We start from the raw sequence: 20,864 nt of genomic DNA on the forward strand, positions 1-20,864 counted from the left end.
CAAATAAAGGTTTGGCACCATGACATCTGAGAATGTATCCATGTCCAATGTTGCTCTTTACATCTTCTGACATCATTCGACTCGCAGGAATTGATCGGAGCTCGAATTAAATTGTGTCCCCCCCCCCCCCAATCGTAAGCGGCAACGACCACAACACACCGCCATGTTTTTCGTTTACCTGCGCTAGAACATGACTCTACAAAGCATCTCCATGTTTGATGGTCCTAAAATTACTACGGGACGACATTCACTAGTGCCACAAAGTGATAAAATCTACATAAGAGGTATTTTTCACTCCCGTTAAGTCAAGATTGCTTTTCTCTCAATGGCGCAGATCAAGCAGACGCACGGGAATAGAGATGATTGCATTTGCTTTCACTATTGTACTGAGAGAATGTATTCCCAATTTCTGGGTCTTGTGTAAAGAAAAAAAAGTTTTGGCTGATTGAGGCCTTAAACATTTTGTATAGCGCTGTACTCGGGCAAGCTGACATTGATTAGAAATTAAGGTTGGCCGCTACACACAATGTCTATGTGAAAGGCTTCTGCTAGGAGCCACACTGTGACGCGACAGTCTTGTCGCACACTTCCAATAGCTTGCTGTGGGTAGGTCCAGAGCCGTATATAGAGAGAGTTTGGTCAATGGGAGGAGAGGGAAAGAGCCAGGGCATGCATGAGACGCAGATAAAGGGCTTGACGTGTTCTTTTGGCCAACCAGAAGCAGAAAATAATCTCCTAGCGGTGGTAGTGAGAAACACTTTTATTAAGTGCACAAAAATTAAATGAAGCAACTTTTCATGGTTTAAAATATAGTGCACCTGGTGTTTCAATTATGATCATGGAAAAAGATGCAAGAATCGAATGTGCCGCTCAAACTCCATTTTGCTCGGTCAGAGTATGACTGCTTAAATGGCATTTTCCCAGCCCTTGGCACCTGGCATACGGATCACGTCGATCAATCTCCTAGATTTTGATTTTGCATGACTGTGATAGAAAATTCGTGTGCACCATATTTTCAGTCACCAAGAGTTTCTTCAACGCACTTAATGATCTTGTTTCTCGCGATCAACGCCAAGGTATTATTCACGGCTTCTGGCTGGCCACATTCGAATCTGTGAAGACCCCTTGGAACACACCCAGCTCGCTCTCGGCCAATGGCACCTCCTTGTTAGCCTCCTGCACTTCTCAATGAATGGCCAAACTCTCTCTACATACGGCTCTGGGTAGGTCGTGAGTGTGTGCGACTGGCCCATAAGAAACGCCATTCCCCCCCCCCCCCCCCCCCACCCAAAAAAGAGCTTACATATCTCGATCATACCCTAGGTCGATAGGTTCTCTCATGAAAAATCACGAAAGAAAACTGTGCAAGCAAATGTAGTTTTCTGATTGATCGATAACCTATCTAAATGGAGGAAATACAAAATAACCTTCAAGATGTTTGTCACTCTGGCATACTGACATCTCTTGGAAGTTGATAAATACAGATGACCTCCTTAATTACACCCACTAACACATAACTGCATAAATTCCTAATATTTGAACAAACGTTTGAAAAGATCATGCATTTCAAGGGTAGTATTAATGCCAAAGCCGACTAGAACAAGTCACACCTCAACTGGAGGATCTACAGAGGTGCGCAGCACCCAGGACTAAATTATCCAAAATGAAAACTTAGCATGCGACAGACCCTCATAAAAGGTGGGATTCAGGAGGTCTTCAGTCCGCCTGGCAGTCACAGCAGTGCAGTAGCCGTAGTCTATGCAGCAAAGTAGCAGGTGGTAGCAGTTCACAAGGTCGCAGCAGATTTGAGAAAAGCGCCCTGAAGAAAAATAGACCTCGAGTCACGACACTAAATTTAAGTGGACGGTAAAGTATTTTTTTTTTAACCGAACATTATAATGTATTTTGCACACTGACAAAGGAAAGGAAAGCTACTTTACCATAGTCACTTTAAAGTACCTCTTGTTGACAACTAAATGTAGCAAGTTTTGTAACATTTCTCAAAATACCGAGACTTTCAAAAGCCTACCTTTAATGTAGACATAGAGTGTCCAGATGAAATTGAACATGTCATTTGACGTGCACATAGAAGGCCTGAAAGAGAAATAGATAAATTTTAACCAAGTGCTTCGAAAACCCTACAAAATTTTCAGGGAGGGGGGGGGGGGGGGGGGGGGGGGGGGTGAGTAGATTGCCTCCCAAAAGCATATCTTGACTGCAAAAGGGTTAAAATGCACTCTTGATATGCGTTCCTGACAGTGTACATTTAGGCTTAGCACTGTTTGTGGACACGTTGAAATAAAAATTATAAAAATTCATTGCAAGTTATACACAATGCTCAAGAAGGCCCACAACTCAAAGTAGTGCAGCTTTTCTCATAGTGCATGCAGAGAGTCAATCTCTGTTAGTGAAAGAAATATTTCTTGCAAGCACTGAAGCGCAGATAAGATTTCAAGCCAAAATATGGTATGTGCTGCTGAACAGTGCAAAAGTAGAACTTTATTTGTATTTTCTAATTCACCAAGCTAAATCTGCAGAGATAAGTGACTGGCTTTCCACGCATTGCATCGAGAGCTGCACAGCTGATTGAGCTGGAAACTGTGCGGTGACTGCTTAAGACTTTATGCCAAAGTTACTAAAACACGTAGTTGGGAAACTCGCCCTTGAAACCCTGACCGCCCACATCGACCGAGACCAAACTAAATATGATAACAGCGCCGCACTTTAGCGACAAGTCAGAACATCAAAGTTCATTTATATTGCTACTGTGAAATGGCACTGCGAGATGGCGCCACCGGCCCTAACATGACTCGACCTGAACCGACGCATGCAGACATGCAGTTCCCGGAGTGGTCACTGCGGGGGAAATAACGGCATTGCAATCGCCATTAGTTTGATTCTGATTATGAATCGAAACCACTTTTTCAAAGCAGACTCTATGGCAGCGTCCCAACTGAGTTGTTCTAGTAACGTAGCTTTTAGCACATCCCGACAAAAGAGAATAGGATTTTTTTTAACTTTGGGGGTGATATAGCCAAAAACAAGCCAACCAGACTTGCCTGTGCACTCTCCGTTTCGCTCCCTTGGTGAGTCGCCGCGGTGCTTCGACCTGTGGTTCCTTGAACACAGCAGCGAAGATACCGACATACTTCTCATAGATCTTTGCCGTCACACAAAAGCTTTTCTCTATGGTCTCAATCCGTCGTCGCATGCGCTCATTCAGGTTGGCCATGTCGGCCCACTTCTTCATCTTGGTAAAGAAGTCAAGCAAGCTGCAAAACCCCAAAGAACAAATTTTGCGACTAGAACCATTTAGAGTCAATGAGAAAAGTTCTCTCTCATGCTCATCCAAAGAAGGCCATCTAACAAAAAATATAACACTTTCTTCGGGTCCTAACAGTTCCATTACTCACCATGGTTTTAGTAATAGAGCTTGACAGAGTCACATCTAATTCAATTCACCAGCCTCAAGACACTTCAACGAGAGAGAGCTTTTCAAACAAGGAACGAGAGAAAGAATAAAGAGTGATTAACAAACCTAATCTTGCAGGTTGAGAGGAGTCTTGTGAGTGACACGCAGTTTCCCTCAATATGTGAGGAGTGAGCCACAGTAGGGATATTTCCATTTCGACACTCAACATACAGCGCACAGGCAATCCAGTGAAGGTTGTCACCCTGTAGAAAGACAGACATCAGTATTTCACTGTACACTGTACATCGAAGCAGGAAGGAAAAGAGACACACCAAAGCAAGATAACCAGTCAACTTTCAATCGAACAACTGCACTGTTCGTTCCAATGGGTATTGTGGTACAAACGCGAGGCACCTCCTATGTTATAGCTAGAGTTCCATGTTTGCGGCTGAGCCGTATATACAAAGAGCTCGACCATTCATTGGGAAGTATGGGAGGCAAATGAGGAGACGCCTTTGGCCGAAAGCAGGCTGGGCGTGTTCCAGGGCGTCTTCACAAATTTAAATGTGACCAACCAGAAGCCGGAAATAATACCTTTGGCGGAGGTCGCAAAAACAAAATTAATAACTGCGTCGGAGTAACTCTCAGTGACTGAAAATATGGTGTATGTGATGTTTCAATCACAGTCATCCACAATCATGGTGGAAGAGTGCGACTCGCGAATGATCGACATAATCCGTACGCCAGGCGCAGATAATCTGCCATTTGAGCGGTCACACTCTGAGCTAAACAGAGTTGGAGCAGAACATTCGTTTCTTACATCTTTTTGCATTATCATAATCGAAACATCACATGTACCCTACTTTTAACCATAAAGAGTTACTACATTTAACCTTTATGCTCTTATTAAAACTGTTTCTTGATATCACCGCTAGGGGATTTTGTTTTGGTTGGCCAAGAGAGCATGCCAAGCCCTCTATCTGTGTCTGGTGCACGCCCTGGCTCTGCTTGCTTCTCCCATTGGCTAAACTCTCTCTATACATGGCACTGGTCTTTGGCATACACCGCTAACACCGAAAAATAACTCCCGAACCGGTTTTATCAAAATCGGGAAAAACCAAAAGACCCCAAGTTTGAGCTGTCCTTGAATAAGAAGAATCCGAGCTCAAAGTTGGGGAAACCCACGCCTGTGTCCCGTTTCCTTAAACATAAGCCCCCAGTAACTACCAATATTTAGTCCAACAGCGAGAACTGACACCGAAAAACACAGCATCTGCCCCCCCCCCCCCCCCCCCCCCTCAAGAAAAAAAACCTTGAATTTGAAGAAAAATAGGCCCCAAAAACAAAGAACCCTAGTCATAACTACATGTTTTTGGTGTACACAGCTAACAATGAAAAGCAAGCATTGAGGTGGTTTTGTTGGAATCGGGGGGAACAGATTCACAGAAAACCAAAGTCAGCTAAGGTTTTTGTAAAACCTACTAATGGAATTAAAAAAAAAATTCAGGTAGTGGGAAGAAATTTTTATCCACAACTTTATTTTGTTGACCCAGAACACAGATCATACTTTGTGAGCCGCACCCGTGGTCCAGTTTCCTTCTCTGCTTATTGTGTATGTTCCACTTTCTAGAAATGCTACATGAAATGCATTCACACTGAAAACAGAAGCCCTAATAAATGCCGACATCTCCCCTGCACCGAAAATAGACACGGACAAACACCAAAATTGGGGGACGAAATACGCCCCGAAAAAATACCCTCGAATTTTAAGAAAGATACACCTCAGAAAAACGAAATTAAAGTCATAACCTTCCATTCCGTATCATGAAGCCCTGAAACTTTGAGGGTTACACAAGATGTGATCACCAATAAAAGCAAGAGGCTGCAATGTCCTTTCAGATTGGGAGAATGTTTATGTATCTACAGCATGTACACTAATGCATCGAATCCACTTTCGACAATCTGCAAAAATCGGTTTCTCAATGTGTTGCGCTGCCATTTACTACTGAGGTGCGGCTAGGTTGTGGAAGCTTGGAGTGGAACTATCAGTGGATGAACTTTCCTCAAAAGAAAGAAGAAAAACCTGTTTCGGGCAATCTACGGCAGCATTCGCAGACGACTTCATGACTCTGCTCGCCTAGTTGTATGTGCTTCAACAGATGGCACAGTCCAAGACACGAGAGTATGCAGCGCCTCGACCGATTATCTTCGCACCAAAAATGGGGAGCCATAAGAGGTTTAAATCCATGTATTCCAAATCAATCCATTTTTATTTTTAAAAAAAATTATCACACTTTCAGAATTGTACATAAGAGAGACACGTTCTGGCATAATAAAATGTTTCAAAAGATTGCCTGCTAAGCTCGGCGCCGGCACGCTCGGTGCTTCCCAGCGGCACAAATTGGGCGAGCACGGTCATCAAACTGCCTGCGAATGCTGCCATAGATTGACTGAAGCAGGTTTTTATTATATATTTTAGGAACGAGGTAAGTTAATCAGTTAATATTTTCACTCCAAGCTTCAACCTTCTAGCTGCCCAATTGCAGCTAGAAGGTTGAATATGTGCTAAATAGCAGTGCGATACGTTCAGAAACCTATTTTTTTGTACTGTCTAAAGTGGGTTTGAAACATTAAAGGGATGGTGAACCGAAATTTGAATTTCAGAAAACAATGCAGGAGCTGTAGGCGGGACGCTACAATCCCTACAACACTACTCGTAAGGAGATATCTCAAATCAACGACCGTATTTAAAAAAAAAAGGGTTGTGATTGAACAAGGTCGACGAAGCGCATGACGTCAAAATATCTCGTTTCCTCCTCTCTTTGTTTCGCCCCCTCAACGCGGCGAGGCTCCGCCATGAGGCCATTCCTTCTCCTTCTCAAAGAAGACGCAAGGCCGTTCCCTCTCCTTCTCAGAGAAACAATACGTAAACATATGTCAAATGCGCCTCCTTTTTATTTTATTATTTTTTTTTTAATACAGTCATCCGTTTGATACATCAATATATGAGTGATGTTTTGATGTTTGTAGCATCATGTTGCACGCTTTTGCCGCCGTGCTTTATGGAATCCAGATTTTGGTTCAGCATCCCTTTGCAGTCGCACTCTAACGCAACTGTGTGAAGTTGAACGAGCCTTTAGTGTACATGCTGTGGATAGCGATCCTAAAAGAGGAATAAGAACATAAGTTTTCCCTTCTGTCCCTCACAGCCACCAGTGCCAATGCAATGGAGGCAGAAATTGAACGAGAAGAGGGGACGAGAGGGATGTTAGAACACCGAGCTCTGGCTGGAGTATTAGTGGGTAGACCTACAGCTGGCTTCCTTTGTCTCTACTACATTCGTCGAACATGGAACGCCGGCGTACAGTGTTCAAATGCATTCGAACAGTGCTGTGGAGAGCAAAGCTATCTTTGTCTTCACTACACTCGTCGAACACATTAGTTAGAACACGGAACTCCGGCGTTTGGCGTTTGGCCATAGCGTTTGAACAGTGCCGTGAAGAAGGCAACTATACTCTGTTTCACCTTATGTTGTACCGCAAAAGAGGCTATAAGCGAGAGCTCCTTGTTCTGGGCAGAACTCGGCTTCACAAGCTCTCGTGCAGTAAGGGCAGCTGTCAACGCTCTGAGCTCGCGCTTCCAGCCTTCGCTGCGGTACAACATAAGGTGAAACGGAGTATAGCTTTATGTCAACCCATTTAATCATTCCAACCAGAGCTCGGTGTTCTCATGTCCCCGCGTGTTCCCGTCTCCTCCTCACCCTCAGTTTCTGCCAGCATACATTAGGAAATAGCAAAATGGCCATGAAACTCCAGATGATCAAGTTTACAGCTACTGCTTTAGTGCCAAATATCTCTTCAAGCTGAAACGATTCTGGCATTTGAGTATCCAGAAGATCCTTGCACAATGTGGCAGACTGTACAAAGCTAGAAACTGCTGCTTAATTTGAGCCCGTGCAACTTTCGCAGGACATTAACCGACGGCTTTAAGATTTGTTACGAGGCTCCATTTCCTCAAATGGGAAAGTCAGTGCTAAGTATTTCTGAAAATTCAATATGAACCTTCAGTGCATTCATATTTTACAACATTGTCCCCTCAAAACGTAGCACAATTCCAAGTTGGAGCCCCAATGTGTGTCTTCTACATATTGTGCTGTGGAAGTTTTTTCAATATAACCTTCCCACTGACTCTTCTCAATACAGGTGCCTGTGTGATCATGCAAGGAAAATACAAAACTATCTGCCACATCAATTGCAGTAGAGAAATTTATTTCCCAAATATTAATTTAGTAGAAACAAGTTTTCTTGAAATAATAAAAACACCAAAATAACCCTTATATGCTGCCATAACTAGGCTAGCTTTGCCTCTGACACGGGATTCATACAAGCGAGACGAAAATGGCAACGAAGTGTACGTTTTTCCTGAAATTCTGAAATGGTTTCCAAAATTTTCGCAATATGATAGGAAAAAAGTCAACACCATCCAGTGTTCGAAAAGCATGCATTCTCCATGACATCTATCGTTCATACCAACGATCTACGCATGAGTCAACTCTAGCAAAGATAGAGAGGCATTGCAGGGTAGAAACTTTAATTAGCCGTGAAGGTCGGCTCCACGATAGAGGCTTTCGCAAGTTTCTAGCTACACTCTTCAATCAAATTCAAAGTACAGCCGGCGACTGATTCAACACCCTCCGAACGCTTTGCAAGCTGCCTGGGTGGGCAGTACGCAGAACCTGGAAAGGAAAACAAACGAACCGGGTGCGGTGATGGAATGCCGCGTTATATCACGGTCGATCGACATTTCGACGGAAGAACGACGTTTCTCACGTTTTCTCGTTGCCTATGAAGGAGCAGATGCAAGTTTGTTGACCGATGTTGTTTTCTTTAGAACCCCACTAAACCTCCGCTCGCTCAATCAGATACTTGTGAGGCGACTGACAAAAGGCTAGCACTGCGCCGTGACTGGGAATAACGAAAAGTTCTGTTCCACGAGGTCCACGAAACCGGCTGACTGCGACTTCCACAGCTGAGGCATTCGGGATCATTCGAAGGTTGGGAAGATTTACCTCGAGTGTGTAGTTCACGCTGATGCTCTCGTATGTGTGTAAAGCCTGGTCCGATGTGTTGCGGTCCATATTCAGGCTAGAGCACACTTCTTGGAAAAGCGCTCTGATCTCCTGATCGCCTTCACTTGAGAGTCCCATCGTGAAACAGAGGTGCGCGACCCACAAACTGACCTAAACACACATACACAGCAAAGCCACAGCCACACTCACATGCAGAAAAATAGCCTGGCGATTTGGCGGGAAACGTTCCGCCGAACGACAACTTTCTTCCGCACAAGAATGAAGTACCGCGTTACGTCGCCACTAGGGAAGCCAGAAATAATTTAGAAAGAATTTTAGAACGCTCAGTCAGCATAGAGTTCATATTTCCAAACTTAAAAAATCTCGTAAAAATAAAAAATAAATGCTACGTGACTTATCTATAATAGAAAACGATCAGCTCCTCGGAGGACCCTAGAAGTGCCAAATTACTCCGCTGCCTGTTTCGGCTTGTTTCGGCGTGGTTTCGGCAGTTTCGGCACTTCGGGAGGGACCTGAGGCCTTTAGGGTAGTCTGGCAGTCTGACCAAAGACTTCGTTCCGTCTCGAGCGAGTGGTGTCGAGGAGGGCATAAAATCACTAAACTTGCTTAACACGCTCGGCCTCGTAGTATAATTTGTGAAACAATATATGAAGTGTGCAGTTTTGTTTGAGTTTTGTTTGACGTAAAATTTCCCCAGTTGCCTCCGAGACTCCGACCGGCTGAGCCGGCTGTAGCCAACTGAGCCTTCACTCAACCTTTTATGTGGCACCAAGATAACGCGACAGTCATTAGAGACTATTGGCGTCAGAGGCGTAGCACCAGGGGGAGGGGGAAGGGGGAGGTTATGGGGCTTCAGCCCCCCTCCGAAAAGAATTTCCGGCTACGCCACTGGTTGGCGTGGTTGGGCACTGATACGGGCTATGCCATTCAAAATAATCTTATTTAGCTGTATCGAAGTTGGACCAGTTGAACTTCAAAATGCTGTGTAAGCAGTGCTGGCGAGACAAACGGAACCCAACAAAAATGAAAGACGGGAACATTTTCTGCCAGGATTACCCGGTTCCAGTTTATGCGCAAAAAGAAAAAGGTGTGCAGGGTCCATGTCAAGACTCAAGAGTGGACAAGCAAAATGAAGCAAGAGCTGCTCGAGGATCAGACAACACAGCTAAAAGTTAATTTTTTTTTTTAGTTAAAAAGAAAAGGGGGGGGGGGGGGGGGGGGCTGCATTGATCATGCAACCCAAAATTGCTGAGCAACCATTTCTGAAAATAACTTAAAACAGACTTCTGCTCCTTCACTACAGTAAATATGAGAAATTACCAGAAACAACACATATCCCCCCCAAAAGTTATTCGGTTTATTTTGCTGTAACACTGCAATTAAAGGCCCTTCCAAGATAAACCAACAGCCACCTACAACCCTACAGGGTGTGCCCGAAAAAAAAAAATGTAGCCTTTTACCGCAAAAATAAACTCTGCATTACCGTATGCTCAGTCTCCACTCAAATATAGCACTAGCAGTCCGGACCAGATGCCAACGTTCCAGCAGAACTAACCGTTATCATAGTCAACAGTTGGAAGTGATTTTCTAAAAATTTCAATGGGAAAATGGCAGACGATGAAGCAGGAATACAGCCGAGTATGTCGTCAGCTACTGGTCATCAGCTTCATTTTCCCATCGAAATTTTCAGATCTATCGTTTTCAAATAAGATAAATCAGTTAGTTCTCAGGGGAAACTCCTCGCCCCTCAGGGGAAACTCCTCCCCCCTCTTTCCACTTTAGCAGGGCAGATGCCGGAGAGCAGCTAGGTGACCTCCTCTCCAGGGTTCGCTCAGCTAATCTGGAAAGAGGTGGGGAGAGCCTCCCCTGAACTCTTAACTTGACGCTGACCATTAGCGCTGCATTTGGTGGAGACTTAGCAATCGACGATAAACAACTTATTAAAAAAAAAAAAAAGCAATTTTTGTTTTTTTTTGTTTTGCAGAGCCCAGTTGCCCGTTGAGGTAGCCTCACTGGGAGACTACACCCCAACGTCTTGGGGGGACACACTGTGTTTACCCAACGAGCTTACCCATGCTTTCTTCCAAGGAGTGCGAGGGTCCACCGACACTTTGACTAATTACTACGCTATTCAAGTAATATATATATTTTTTTTGTATTTTTAAATGCATATACATACTTACTGATGTTGAATTCCTAAAAGGTGACTACTTCAAAAAAAAAAAAAAAAAGCTTACATCCACACCCTTTTTTTCCCCAAAAAATTCAGAATTGGTTTGTGTAAAGTACATAAATAAAAAAAAAAAAAAAAATCGCCCCCAAACTTTTTTTTTATAAATATAAATCTCTCGATTTTGGGTGGATATCTTCCATATTTAATAATGAGAGTTTCATTATGAAAGCTAAGACTTAAAACAATGACATAAAAAGATATGTGCAGACGACAAATAGAAAAAAAAGAAAGCATTTAACTTTCATCGAAATTCTAGAATGCCACTGACACCTACTCCTATCTGGTGACATTCAAGCATTTAATAACTACCCCATTGGCTGAGCATCATCCCCACAAAGACACTTTTTTCATGGCTTCCACTAGATTTTTCCACGAAAAAAAAAAAAAAAAATTGCAGCTTACAAGCGTCAACGTGGAGTTGTGGGCTATTAAACCCTGAATTTAGTCTGAATATGGTCCACAATAGTGGTTTTACCAATAATACAGCTGGCATATTCAATGTGGTGTAGTTTGCTATATACTAAGGTTACAGGTGCCACACATCCTAGCTCTTACTTGAAATCTCGTGCTCTCTCAGTTTGCTGCAACATTCACTAATTCGTCTGTCAGTTTCTGTTCACAGTTTTCAAACATGAGAAAACTAGTATCTATGGCAAGAAAAGTTGGGAAATTTGTCACACACAAAAATATTTTATTTATATCGACTGTCTTGTGAAACATTTACCAAGGGGACTTGAATTCTATCACCACTGTAGGAATTAGTAAACACATTTTAGAAAAAAACATGTCACATATGAATACAATTTTATTATTCTCAAGTCAAATGAAGCATTTCCCATGTCTCCAATGAAACACTCACTGCAAGAAGTAAGACACATTACCTTTTGGAATGCAGAGGAAAAAAAGGTTGAATTTTTCATGTAACACAGGCTTGGTGCAGTGCAACTGCATAGTGAACTTGAATAACTGGCCTAGAATTCCATCACCAAGGTGACAAAACTTACAAGTCCTTGTCTTCTCCTAGTAGCAAGCTACGCCATAGCAAAATGACACGAGCGACCAAGGAACTTGGAAAAGCACTTAAGTGCCCGCCATAAAGACAGATAGCACCGTTGCAAACTTGTGGGATTCTCTTCGTATGCCTACACGCCATCCTGTCTGTTTGTCTATTCCTTTGGATGTACTCAAGCAGGTAAGACTACTTGACCTAAACATCCAAGACACTGGCATTATGTATGTCGCCCTTAACTGTTGCACATGTGATAATACATTTTATTTATCTTCAAAAGCTGCTCGACTTAAAAAAAACAAAACAAAAAAAAAAAAACACCTTTAAACTCTGGCTAGCTTACAAACTCATGGGCTATTTCTCTGAAATATTTCTATATTTTAAAATGCTAGCCATCCTTGTAACATGCTCTACTTATATATCCAGTATTCAATTATCTAGAAGTATCTTGAAAGTCATGCAACTGAATAATGACTATTTTCTTACTTTATAATGTTCTGGTGTATCTTGCAGATATCCCGAGAGATGTTACCTAAGTTCGAGAAAAAAAATGAATGAAAAGAAGGAGTGGGCTAACTTTCAGTGTGCAATCAATAAAAGTTGAAAACATTATATTTTTAGATTATGTGTTTTTACCAAACTTGCTATCGCGAAGAGGGGCAATGAAGCAAAGATAACTGTACTTCCCAGTCAGCAGTGTTCGATTATATCCCATCATAGCTAACTACACATATTTACGCCACGCCCCAGACTGAGGTCATCATTGATCCGAACACTATGATTACTAGGAGTGGGCTATCTTTCGGTGTTTAAAATAAAATAGCAAATCAAGCCAACATTAGGGGTGGGTTAGCTTTTAGGAGTGGGGCACCTCTCGGGATTTTACGTTAGTCTTTTTGCGTAACGCATGCATGAGCAACGTATGAACAAAGATGAGTTAATTGCTGACAAATCCTGCAGATTGCACATCAGTGTGTAATACCACATCTGTAAACACAGCCTAAATGAATCTGCATCTTACCATGTAAACAAACTCATAAAAAAAAAAAAAATCCAGACAATAGAATTACATAATATTGGAAGGCCTCCAAAGAAGCTACCAATCATTATTACCGAGTTCTATAACACGTATGTGGGCCTCTACAGATATACCTTTATGGAAATGGCATTTACTATAAAAATCAAGGTGAAACAGTGCAAGAATGGAAGGTAACTTTATGAGGCACCTGCTGACATCTGTTGATCCAGGGCAAGGCGTGGCTGATCCAGTGAAAATCCAGGTGGACTGAGGCTGACCCACAAAGACCTATGGATTTCGATGATCTGTTTCCCCATATTGGTGAATTCGGACTATACCAGAAGTGGACGTACTTCTTACTTTGTATACCTGCAACCCTTACATCTGTCTTCACACTCTTTAACAGCATCTTCATTTCTGCCACACCAGACCACTGGTGCAGGGTACCCGAGATAGAAACCGTTGGAGATGTCTTGCCTCCAGATGTGTTGAAGGAACTCAGCATACCCAAGACAGCAGCAAATGATTTTGCAAAGTGTGAGATGTATGATGTCAACTACACGGCTATCATCTTCAGTGCCCTGGATGCTCAGGCGAACCGACAACCAAACTCTTCGTGGCCTATACGGCCTTGTACCCATGGATGGATATACAGCACTGTCGACTATGATAGCACACTAGTGACACAGGTTAGACCCTTCCACCATTTACAAAATGTAACAGTTCGATCAGTGTTCAATAATAACAGTCCAGTGATGCATGCTTGCCACTTCGGCAAGCAGGGGAAGCACGCACCAAATGCACCAACATCTAGGATAACAGCCGCTAAACGTCTTTGGTGGAACGGTGTATATACAAGCTATAGAAGGCAGTCTTATGTCATCTTACATTGCTTTGCTGCTTTACTTCAATTGCTTTTCGTAATGCGAGGCATACATGCACATAAACCCTGTTTTTTGTCCTATTTTAAAATTAGTTGAAAGAACAAAATAATCTGAACAAATTGAGCATCAGAGTGCTTCAGCTGGCAACAGTTTTAGGCTTTGTTGAAGCTCGACATACAGCCAGAGCAGGAAACACCTCCCTTCTGCAGGGATTAGCCAACACCACCTAGAAACAAGGCCGTAGTGCTGGGTTTTCAATGTCATACAGCACCGAAGGCCAGCGTGGGGCACAGATTAAACACGAGTGTTGTGTCAACGTTTGGTGGAGACTCATATTCTCATACTGAACACAAGTCCCCGCCGAACACTGACGCAACACTCATGTCCATGTCCTATAAAAAGTTTAGCACTATGGCCTTGCTATCTAGGAGGTGTTGGATGAGGCAAGGAGCAAAGAGCATGAGAAGAAATGGATAGGGGGAGACTGGTACAGGGTTTTCTGCCACGCAGAATATCATTTTGCAAGTCGACCTTTAAGCCATAGAAACATGGAAAAGCAATGTATATCCCCAACGGTGTCCAAGGTTTGCCTTACTCATATCACATTTTGGAAAAAATCTGACAAAGATAGTAATAATATGTAACAAGTAATCAGGTTAATTTTTATTGATATTATTTAGATTGAACATAAATAATCATAATGTGTAGTTTGACATTTGTGACTGAGTGAAATATGCAGAAATTGTTGTGTGTTTAGGTGGCTTCTCTTAGGTGAACACAATATTTGGTGATTATCAGCAAAAAAACAGTTGCTGAAGGACAAAAATACAGGATTAAACAAAGATAAAGAACTTTTATCTACAATTCAACTCAACATTTCCTATTTAGCATTACACCTGCGTGTGACAATAGATTCCTGTGGGAATCGGTATGCGCACCTTCAGCACACTCTGTCTGGTTTTTGTGTTCTTAGACCAATACGGTTTGCAAGGACGCATGGAAGGTGTCCACAGCGCAGTCTGCACTCTACGCTGGCAGCGTTGTAGGGACTGTGCTCCTTGGCGCTATTGGCGACAGGCAAGTGAGCAGATTTATCCCGCAAGAACACATATTCTATTCAGCACTCCTTGATAGAACTACTTACTCTATTTCAGCCAGAAAGGGTCATGGTGGATGCTATAAGCCACCTCAGTTAAATTCAGCGCTGATAGCATGCCAGATAGCTTTGAACTCTATGCATTAGTGCATCCAATGGAAGGTCACGTTGTAACGCGCACGCTGCCAAATTGGCTCGGATTGCTCTCAACTTTCGCCGTAGTTCTTGTCTGGGTGAAAAATAGTCACCTGTGACATACTGCATCACTAATTGGCGTTCACAAAGAAATAACAGTCATACTCAAGCGACTCGGAATGTATCCGTGCCACTTTGCACTTTGTACGTTCTTTTCCCCAGTCTCGGGCCTAAAAAGGTTCTACATATGTGCCTGTCTACTAGGTACGGAAGAAGGATGGCATTCTTGATCACTGTCCTACTCAGCCTCGGAGCAGGAATAGGGGCAACATTTTCGACTACCTTTGAACAGTACATTGCGTGGAGGTGCATCATAGGGCTCACTTATCCAGCCATCTTCCAGATACCATTCATAATGAGTAAGGAACCTCTTGCCACCTGTTCAGGCTATTAAGAAACAACTGTGTGGAAATAAGATACAACCGTCCTCTTCGCAGCAATGGTGTTTACCGATTCCATGCAGGCATGGAGCTGATGAGCCCAGAGAAGCGTACCTTCAGCGGCATGTTTGTGTCTACCATCTATGGTATTCCTTTTATAATGCTGGCTGGGATTGCCTACTTGCTGCGGGACTGGTTTACGGTGTCCCTTGCAACATCAATGCCCTTCATAACAGTCCTCGTCGTATGGTGGTATGTAATCCGTTGGTAATGGTTTCCCCCTGTACTTTAACAGCTAATTCAGTGCAATCTATAGATTGCAAACAGTGGTGGGAGTTTTAATATGCCTGTTCGGTGCAAGTACAAATACAAATCAGGCTACTGGCCGATGAAAGTAATGTTTTAAAAGCACACAGCATTCCAGGATTGTAGCCAGTATCAGGTCACAGTTGGGCATCACACGTCGTATAAAACACCTCTTTATCATTAGGAGAGAATAAATAAGAAACAGGGCTTGCTATTATGTCTGCACACAAACTTTGCTCCTCCCAAATTGGAATTCACTTTTAAATGATATTTTACCTCCAATTAAATTTAAAGACAACCCCACCAATAATGCAAAATTTTGTGCATATCACTCGCAAAACAACTGTGCAGGTTCATTCCCGAATCACCACGCTGGCTACTCAGTCAAAACCGGATGGCTGAAGCCGAGGATGTGGTGCAGAAGATTGCAAAATGGAATGGGAAAAAAATTCCAGCAAATTTTCTTCAAGCCTGCATGGTGAGCGAGCCCTTAGGTGTCATAACTACCACAGCCCCACAAACTAGCAACTAACATCCCTGAAATATTTTTCAAAAAGGAGCAACAGCAGAAGCTCACCGGTAATAAGTACCTCAAAGAAGAGGTGTCACTCCAAAAGCTGGCCAGCTATCCTAACCTCCTCAAGAAGGTTCTTGTGGTGACCTTCAGCTGGACAGCCAACACCATGGTGTACAATGGCCTCTCCCTTGCAACCTCCACTATGAACATCAGCGACTACCTCTCGTTCGCCATCAGTGGTGCCGTGGAGGTGCCGGGAGTGCTGCTGGCATGGGCTTTCATGGACAAGTACGGAAGACGCCCTGTAATGGTATCCAGCATGCTCATAGGTGGCCTGGCATGCATATCTAGTGTCCTTGTTCCGTCAGGCAAGTGCATGTCTTATTTAAGGTAAATGGTACAGAAAACATCCCCAGGGGTCAGAAAGGTAGCCTGTTCGAGAAATGTCAGCTGTCATTTTGGAACACGTTATAAAGATCATTTTGTGGGCACCCCGTCCAGCCCACAAAATGGCATTCCCAAATAAGGCCTACCTTTCTGCTTTATTTGGGAATGCCATGCATACTAATTAGAAAATTTCCAAAAAACCCAAGACGAGGAAACAAAACAACTAAGATAGCCAAACTAGCCTCATCTTGGGTCATTAAAGAAATAATTCACCACCTTGCACGTGTTTTTACGCTTCCTTCATAATTAGCCGAGTTTAAGAAAACCTTACAAGACCACAAGAACAGCAGAGTGGACAAGCAGCAAGTCAGAAAGCAATACCTCCTGGCTCCTAACATGGTCTAAATGTGTACATTTGGTCTTCTGGGTCCGCTAGATGGTGTCACCTAAAGCGATCCGAGATGCATGCTTACGATATCAAGCGACATGAATCGCCTTAGTATTTCCAAACAATAAAGTTGGATAAACATTTTCTCACAAGACTGCCTCATGCACACCACCTTCAAGAAGTTGCATTATAATGAGGAAAAATATTTAAAAAGTTATTCACAACATTTTTTGAAAACTTTTCATCTGCAATGGTTTGCTCTTTAAAGGCACATCCTGTCACTTCGTTTAATTCTTAAAAATTACGTTGCACTCTTTAAGCCACTTCATTTGTATGACCTCCACATGTCAGTTGATAAACTTTGCACAAGAATCTTGCATGGGAAAATTCTGCCAGCTCACTTCTGAGCAAGCCCTTTAGCTATCTAGATCATAATATTCCTAAACAAAATTAGAAATCTTATGATAAAAATGACAAACACAGACCTTTACAGTCCCATATGCTCTCAAAAAGACCCTGTAATAAAATAAAAAGTGCATATATTAAACAATTTCTGGTGCCACTTCTACAAAAGCAAAACTCAAAATCCAACATTATTAAGAAATCCTATAACTGCCTTAGCATCCAGTTTCTTTGATGTACTGAACATAATCTTTAACTGCCATGAAAAACGAACTTGGGTACTCCTAATCAGAGGTGACTCAGATTTTCATACTTCAAATCATGTATAAATCCATGCAGATCCAGTGTGGCTCAACGTGTCCCTGTGCAGCCTGGGCAAAATGAGCATCACTGCATCATTTGCAACCATCTATGTCTACAGTGCTGAACTGTTCCCCACTGTGCTTCGCACCTTTGCGATGGGTATTGTCGCAATGACGGGCAGCATCAGCCTCATCATTACTCCCCACATTCTTTTCCTGGTATGTGATGAGCCCTTTTCCAATCACTTTCCAAGCACATGATTAAGGAGTCTATTTAATTTGTGCTACCATTGAAACCATATTCCGTTACCTGTATAGACACTGCCATTATTAGTGCAGCATGGAGGTTTCCAAGCCCTATTACTTTTTAAATATAAATGGATGGATGCAGGTGATACATACATCATCCACAGATTTCAGGGATGAAAATTTCCAAAACTAGAAAGTGCAAAACAGAAGAAATTTTTGACACAGTGTCAAAATACTCAGACAAATGAACGACACGGCAGAGATGTGATTGGCCGAAGTATTTTTTGTAGCACCTTTTGAAGGAGCCGAAAGTCCATTATGGAGCAGGAAAAGGTACTTTTGGAGCACAAACATACTTCTTTTTTGTTCCTACCACTGCATAGTATACATTAAAATTTATGTGTTTTGGCCTATTCAACTAATAAAAAAACATACATACTTTGCCTTCACACTTCTGTGCAACCTTTTGTTACCATCAACTGCATGGCAGGTTTGATTCCTTCAAACACAGAATTAATTGTTTAGTTGCACACATAAGCACTAGGCATGGCAACAAGCATCTTGTAGACAAGCCTTCTTTTATTTTATCGACTACCTTGAACGGATAAAACCCATATAAAGGTGACAACTAAACAAAAGAGTTGAAATAAAAAGTAAACCGATAGAGCACTTTATGTAAACATTCTTGCGAGTACCCCAATGGTATATTCCACTGATATAATGTTAGAATAATCTTGAGCATTAATTTATGTTTTATTCAAGTTTTGAATGTTGCAAGAAAACTAAAATTCTTAATTCAGATTTAAAAAAAAAAAAGCTTGTTATTGAATTATGAACATCAATTATATTTTGTACGTAGAACTTTATGATAACAAAGATAGGCATGTGACGATAACTATGCCTTTTTAAAACTATCCAGTCAGTCGTTAAGGTTATTCCCAAGCTTCCTTCCAAGCTTCAGCCAATTCAGTTTTAATTTATCCTATTGACTGCCTCGAACGGATAAAGTGTATATAAAGGTGACAACTAAACAAAAGAGTTAAAATAAACCCAAACAGCACTTTATGTAAACTTCCTTGCGAGTACCCTTGCTAAATCTCAAATTTGAAAAAAAGATATTGCCAGAATAAAAATACTGCAGTTGATCATAGATAATTCCTAAATATAAGTAATCATAAAAAATTCAGAAATTTTTACTGCAACTAAGAGCTCACCAAGTTCCTTTTTTTTATTTTTTAATATAACCGACATCTGAGTGTTTAACGTCCCACTCTGGAAGAGTGCTTTCCGTTAGCACTTGGGTGCACTACGGCGAAGCACCCAGAAAACCCCATAGTAGTTCAACTACACTCAATATGCAAGTGGGAGAGTGGACTGAGCAATAAATAAAATGTTGCATCAATAGAAAGCGGAGCTATAGAGGCAATTTAGCCAATCGTTATGTCATTTCAGGGTCAACTGTACAGCATGGTCATCCCTGGTGCAATCTTTGGAGGGCTATCTGCTGCTGGAGGATTCGCTGTGCTGCTACTGCCAGAAACTATGAAGGTTCATCTGCCACAGACTCTCACAGAAGGAGACACTTTTGGAGGAGACATCCATTTGTGGAAATGCATGAGAAACAGGTACGGCATAATCTCAAGGAGCACATGCTGATTCAAGCAAACTTGTAATAAAAAAACAAAACAAAAAGAGCATAGAAAATGGGGAAGGTTGCCACATTTATGGCTTTTTCATATTTTTTCTCACAATGTGCAAAAGGTGTAGATTCAAATGCATAGAAAGTTTCTTGTTCCACTGAACAGGCCACATGTCTGAATACTGAAAAGAGCACCTTGCATCGAATGCTGAACTACCCCAATTTAACCAAGCCTTTCTGGATTTGCAGCAGAAAGAAGACGGCCAACAAAGTATGGACTGAGGAAGACCTCAAGCAAAACACACTATCATTTTAGGACCCTAGAGAATTATGCTGTGACCCAGTTGCTTAATTCTACCAATGTAAAAATCCTGAAAGCTGCAAGATTCCGTTTGTTCGCTCATCACCGATTCTCTATAATCCCTTTTATCAGCACCCTCTTCTGAGCCATTTTTCTTTCCTTCCACACTCCAATTCCATCTCCTCTTCTCGTATTTCTTTTTCTTATCACAGATTCTCTTTTTGTCACTTGTAGGCTAACCCAAAGTTCCCAAAACAAGATGCCGGCATCACTACACCCAGAGATTGCGTTCTCATCTTGCCCTTCTCTATAAATCAGGGACCCAGATGTGTCTATGAGGGGTCTGATCAAAGCATGCTTTCAAAAGGGACACAAGCTGCCTTTTTTGGGAAAGTGTGTTTTCGATAAATAAAGCCACATTTTATGTACAAGGCAACCTTTTAACAGAGTGGCCATTTGACAAGTAACAAGACTGGCATTACCACTCATGCAACTTGGACACCATTAATCTTATTGCAACAACATACTATTGATATTGCAGACAATGCAACAGGTACTGAAACATCTGGCAGCGTTTTAAAGATATGCGGCACATATAGATGTCAGACATATTTCGTCAATATCTGTAGAGGCATGTCGGATGTATTTGGTCAATTTCCACAAAGGCGCTAACCCCACCGGTCTGCGGTAACTGGTCCAAGCAAAGCCATGAAAATAAGACTGGTCAATTCACTTTAATATAGCGGTGCAGAATTGCTTTTCAATCAGCTCATACTTTCGAGCTAACATTCTTATGACTTGCTAGGCTGGAAAACCTCTGCTGGTCAGGTACAGCACAATCGTCCAAGTTATTGACATAGTATGATGTTTAGATAGCGCAGATGCCACCTTGCCGTTTGCATTGTGGGCACCTTGCTGTACACCACTGCCAACCAGGTTACCAACATGTTAACCACCCTGGACCGTCTTCCCCGCAATGCAGCCAAGCACAGTTGGCCACACCAGACGTGCTCCTGTGCTGATAAAAGGCCAGTGCAAAGTATGTGCCAGAGGCATT

At 42.3% G+C, this 20,864-nt stretch overlaps 2 protein-coding genes across 5 annotated transcripts in view; one reads left to right on the forward strand and one right to left on the reverse strand.

The window, feature by feature from the left end:
* Positions 1 to 8,755, reverse strand: part of LOC8030867 (retinoblastoma-like protein 1) — a 33,152-nt gene extending 24,397 nt beyond the window's left edge. For 3 of the 4 annotated variants that reach the window (XM_040504755.2, XM_029993211.4, XM_029993212.4), the window contains exons 1-5: positions 8,481 to 8,742; positions 3,539 to 3,675; positions 3,060 to 3,272; positions 2,030 to 2,094; positions 1,688 to 1,819 (exon numbers count right to left, since the gene is read on the reverse strand). In XM_040504755.2, the coding sequence (XP_040360689.1) occupies positions 1,688 to 1,819; positions 2,030 to 2,094; positions 3,060 to 3,272; positions 3,539 to 3,675; positions 8,481 to 8,618 (685 nt within the window). In that variant the 5' untranslated portion in view covers positions 8,619 to 8,742. Of the gene's footprint in view, positions 1 to 1,687; positions 1,820 to 2,029; positions 2,095 to 3,059; positions 3,273 to 3,538; positions 3,676 to 8,480 lie in introns of all 4 variants that reach the window. The other variant, XM_029993210.4, reaches the window with a different exon arrangement.
* A 4,263-nt stretch (positions 8,756 to 13,018) lies between these two features.
* LOC8030868 (carcinine transporter) lies at positions 13,019 to 20,235 on the forward strand. The gene is made up of 9 exons (XM_029993209.2): positions 13,019 to 13,450; positions 14,619 to 14,722; positions 15,141 to 15,316; positions 15,400 to 15,568; positions 15,974 to 16,100; positions 16,180 to 16,507; positions 17,656 to 17,837; positions 19,320 to 19,492; positions 19,756 to 20,235. The coding sequence occupies exons 1-9, from the start codon at positions 13,052 to 13,054 to the stop codon at positions 19,820 to 19,822; spliced, it is 1,725 nt and encodes a 574-aa protein (XP_029849069.2). The 5' UTR covers positions 13,019 to 13,051; the 3' UTR covers positions 19,823 to 20,235.
* The last annotated feature ends 629 nt before the right edge of the window (positions 20,236 to 20,864 follow it).

The sequence above is a fragment of the Ixodes scapularis genome, unplaced genomic scaffold (assembly GCF_016920785.2).
Source record: "Ixodes scapularis isolate PalLabHiFi unplaced genomic scaffold, ASM1692078v2 PGA_scaffold9__187_contigs__length_104089568, whole genome shotgun sequence".
Lineage (NCBI taxonomy): Eukaryota > Metazoa > Arthropoda > Arachnida > Ixodida > Ixodidae > Ixodes > Ixodes scapularis.